Here is a 3,486-nt window from a genome sequence, read left to right as displayed (position 1 = left end):
GCAATCCCTCACACTAAGCTTGTAGCGACAGTGGAGAGGAAAAACTCCCTTTTAACAGGAAGAAACCTCCAGCAGAGCCAGACTCTGTATGAGCGGCCATCTGCTGAGGCCGACTGGTGTTCAAGGAGACAGAAGCAGGAATACAAAAGGCAACTTTAAAGGGCGGCCCAATCAAGGAAACACACAGCCAGGCAGACGAGCTCCGAGCCAGCTCCCATGTCAGGGGATGAATCCGAATCGGAATCTGAATCAGACATACTTTAATAATCCCAAAGGGAAATTACATTACATTACATGAAAGAGAGCACATCCAGTTAGTCACAGTCAGAGAAACAGGACTACACTGGGAAACAGCCCGATGTCGAACATCATGTGGTTCAGGACCATAGACCCCGTTTTTCTTCCAGTTATTACTTTGTTTGCTTTTCTTGGTTCCTTTCCCTTCTTTCTCACTGGGCAAAGAGTAAAGATGGTCCTCATTTCAACAGAATGACATACGGAGGCCTTTAATTGTTTCCTACTCCTTCTCAGAAGGCTCTTCTCCATGTAGAAGGAAAATGCTCAGGGCAGACAAGCTTTTTTGTTGAAAATTCCTCAGATTTTACCAGGCTTAGTCAGACCAGCCCAGCTGTAGACTACGCTATCAGTTTTACTGCTTTGTTCCAGTAACAGTAATCCTGTTCATTCTAGAAATCTGGTGCAAACTGACATCCGCTGTCGCAGTTTTCCTGCAACTGAGCAGAAATGCACCATTTTAAAGGATCAAGGCTGTTTTTGCTCAACCTGCCGTCTAACCTGATTTCAGAGTATAGTGGAAGACCTGCCCTCTCCACTTAAAAATGGACATGCACAACCCTGTAGCCGCTCCCGAGAGGGTACGCCTATTGAACAAGTGTGAGAGCATGCATGAGCCATTTCTCCTTGAGGAGATGCGGGGACGTGCATATGCTGAAAAAATATAGCGAGCTGGGGACTAGCGCGTAGGACAGCCTTAAGTAAACATGTTACCAGAATGATGAACAATTAGGAGGATCACTTATTTATATAATCCACCTGGAAATAAAAGATTGTCTTCTATACCTTTAAGTTGGTACGATGAATGACTTCCATCATTGCATCACTTTTGGTCGACTGTTGAGAAATGCGCCTATTATAGGTCAAAATGTTCTATTATTACATCTTTAACCACAGTAAAGAGAAAAATAATGGCTAACATTGTGACATTGATGGAAAAGCGTGTCACAGACACTTTAAGTGGAGGCAGGAGGTGAATGTTGCTGCTTAAATTTGAATCCTTCAGATTCATATTTTTCCCGATTTTGTAATCATAAACACAGTGGTTTGTTGAGTTTTTTTTTTTGTTGTCTATTGGGATCTGATCTGAATTAATGTACTTGCATAGATCCAGAGGGCAGAGAAGAAGTGACAGACTACCAGGTGCAGCTGAAGCAGATGCTGCAGGATTTGGTCAAAGAGAAGGAGAAAGATGTGGACAAACCTCTGCCGCTTATGAATCAGGTGCTGAAAACTACAGCTGCTCCCTTCTGTTCCGATTCGATGCAAAAACTCAACCACCTCCTCTTCTTTTGCAGCGAGAGTTTATCCAGTTCTGTAAGACGCTTTACAGCATGTTCCACGGCGACCCTGAGGAGAATGACCTCTTCCAGGCCATCGCTACGGTAACCAGCCTCGTGCTGCAGATTGGCGAGGCCTCCCACCGGGAACAAACCAAAGCGTCTGACGGGACTCTGGCCGCAGACGACGAGTGGACGGTCAGCTACGCTCAGATCCTGGCGTCGCTCCTCACCGAGCAAGCGCTGGTCAACTTCTTCGAGAAGTCCGCCGACCTGCCGGCAAAAATCGCACAGGCCAAACAGAATCAGTACCAGCAGCGGGCGGGTTTGCTCACACTGCAAGGAGGGACCAGGTGACTGACGGAGAGCCTTGCTGGACATAAACGTCATGTTGGCGTCTTTTCATCTAACAAGAGATGCTAAGATTAATGCTACAGTTAGAGTGCAGCCAAATGATGCTGAATGACAGATCTACTCGATGCTGCCTTCTAACGCCGCCACCGTGAATCCTGCCTGTACCTCTGTTAGATACATCCTCTCATCACTTTCTAATATGTCGCCTTCTGTAACGTTTACACTTTATGACTAATTGCAGCATTAATTATCATTCAAACTTGATTTCAACAACCTGCTGTTTCCAGGAACCGCCTTATGGGAACATTTTAACCAACGGACCTTACAGACTGCTCCCAGGGCAGATTTTTACAAGCTTCTCTGTTTCTTTCATATGAAATGTTTCAAGATGCTCACTTTTCAATTAAAGAATTTTTTTGAATAAATTTTCTTCTGTTTTTTTTTTAATTTAAATTATGTACTCAGTGGCCAGTTTATTAGGTACACCTTGCTAATCCTGGGTTGTTTTGACATCACATGGAAAGGATGCTCTTTGGATTGAGATCTGGTTACTTCCTGTTGATACAGGAAATGTATTGTCATATTTTTAGCAATTATTGTTTCGTCTTCTGTCCTACTTTCACTTATACTGGGATTGTGTAGTTTGGTTAGATTACATAAACATATACATTAAGCTTTTTGGCTTTTTGGATCTGAAATAATTAAGGGTGGAATTATATTTCCCCCTAGACTCTCGTTAAAAGTTGTACATGTGCAGAAGCTCCTCTCCAATGCAAAAGATAGGACCATCTTGGAGCTCTCCTGCGCCCAGAGCTGAAAGCAACTCTATATCCCACCATAGTGCTGACGTTACAGTCATCTGTTATAAAGTGTGGCTGTTGACAGGTTGAGACAGACGTTATAGACGATTGGGGAGAGAGAAATGGAGCAAGGAAAATAAAATTCAGTGAAGTTCCTTAGAGCAACACCTTTGAGCGCAAAACTTACCAGGAGAAGCTGGAGGTGAAAGCTCTTGAATCTGATCACCCTAACAATAAAATTAGGAGTCCAATGACAGATGGAGACGGTACACTCTCTTTTTCTAGGACCTGGTTTAGCTACAAGGCTTGGTTACCTGCATGCAGCAAAGCTAACGCTTTATTCATCAGGATCTGACCCAGCATGGATAAAGACAGGTAGGACTAATTAGTGTCATAAAAACAAGTGTTTTAATGATGTTTTTTGCTGTTGGCATTCAAGTAAATATACTGGTATGATACCTTAGTGTACATTTGATTGGCTTTTGGTCTATTTTGAAATTATAGCCCCCTCTGGAGAATACTCCACCTGCCTCCACTGATTCTTACAATCTTCATTCATACACTATCATCCCAGGACATAGGGCCAAGGAGGAGATCCACGCGTATGTGTGTGTTTATGTATATGTAAATATATCCATCCATTTTCTGTCACGCTTATCCCAAGCGCGGTCACAAGGGCTGCTGGTCCCTATCTCCTGCTGTGTATGGGCGAGAGGCAGGGTACACCCTGGACAGGTCACCAGTCCATTGCAGGGATA

At 43.7% G+C, this 3,486-nt stretch overlaps 1 protein-coding gene across 1 annotated transcript in view; it reads left to right on the top strand.

The window, feature by feature from the left end:
* tbc1d8 (TBC1 domain family member 8) overlaps nt 1–2,353 on the top strand; it is a 45,400-nt gene extending 43,047 nt beyond the window's left edge. The window contains exons 19-20 of the mRNA XM_015396511.1: nt 1,403–1,518; nt 1,593–2,353. Of these exons, the coding sequence (XP_015251997.1) occupies nt 1,403–1,518; nt 1,593–1,931 (455 nt within the window). The 3' untranslated portion in view covers nt 1,932–2,353. The remainder of the gene's footprint in view (nt 1–1,402; nt 1,519–1,592) is intronic.
* Nucleotides 2,354–3,486: the final 1,133 nt, after the last annotated feature.

Source organism: Cyprinodon variegatus, unplaced genomic scaffold, assembly GCF_000732505.1.
Source record: "Cyprinodon variegatus isolate N-32 unplaced genomic scaffold, C_variegatus-1.0 Scaffold801, whole genome shotgun sequence".
Lineage (NCBI taxonomy): Eukaryota > Metazoa > Chordata > Actinopteri > Cyprinodontiformes > Cyprinodontidae > Cyprinodon > Cyprinodon variegatus.
This window is presented reverse-complemented; position numbering and strand designations above follow the sequence as displayed.